The sequence below is a fragment of the Geospiza fortis genome, unplaced genomic scaffold, assembly GCF_000277835.1.
Source record: "Geospiza fortis unplaced genomic scaffold, GeoFor_1.0 scaffold315, whole genome shotgun sequence".
NCBI lineage: Eukaryota > Metazoa > Chordata > Aves > Passeriformes > Thraupidae > Geospiza > Geospiza fortis.
Window position 1 is genome coordinate 82,656 of NW_005054648.1, and position 686 is coordinate 83,341.

At 55.4% G+C, this 686-nt stretch overlaps 1 protein-coding gene across 1 annotated transcript in view; it reads right to left on the minus strand.

Annotated features, from left to right (window-relative positions):
- MLLT6 (MLLT6, PHD finger containing) overlaps positions 1 to 686 on the minus strand; it is a 33,002-nt gene that overhangs the window by 31,620 nt on the left and 696 nt on the right. Inside the window, exon 2 of the mRNA XM_031064886.1 lies at positions 16 to 649. Coding sequence (XP_030920746.1) covers positions 16 to 351 — 336 coding nt within the window. The 5' untranslated portion in view covers positions 352 to 649. The remainder of the gene's footprint in view (positions 1 to 15; positions 650 to 686) is intronic.

Genomic DNA, 686 nt, shown 5'->3' on the forward strand with positions numbered 1-686 from the left:
GGAGGGGCAGAGAGCCTCCAGGTCCGCCTTGGAGATGAGCGAGCACTTCACGGCGCGCGTGGGCACCGAGTTGATGGCCTTGAGGGTCCGCAGCTCGGCCAGGTCGCAACGGCGGCTCTTGATCTTTAAGGTTTCCATCTTCTTGCTGATGGTGGTCCTGGGGATGTCCTTGAACAGGTCGCTGAGCACCTGGGCCAGCGCGAACATCTGGGTGCCGTTGATCTGTAAGTAGCCCAAGCTGATGCCTTCGATCTGTTGGTAGCCGGCGTGGAAATGGCCCGGCCGGGCTTGCACGTTGTAGTCCATGGTGGCCGGAACGATCCCCAAGGTCCCCTCGCAGGTCAGGAACATTTTTGCGAGCTTGTTTTTTGCTTCTTTTTTTTTTTTTTTCACTTTTTCCCTTTCAGAGAGGGGCTGGGAAAATCAGGAAAATCAGGACATTTGTGTTTCCACTCGCTGATCACACACATCCCTCCGGAGAGGGGCCAGAGGGGGAGGGGAGGTGAAAAAAAACCAAGGAAAAGAGGGGGAAAAAACCCCCAAAAAATCCCAAAAAATCCGATCTCGCTTTCAAACGCTCCGGTCGAGGCTTGGCAACATCTCCCGAACACCCAATTCCTGCTCCGGGGCTCGGCCCCTCGTCTGCCCCCTCCCCGGCGAGGAAAAAAAAGAGAAAAAAATCAAGA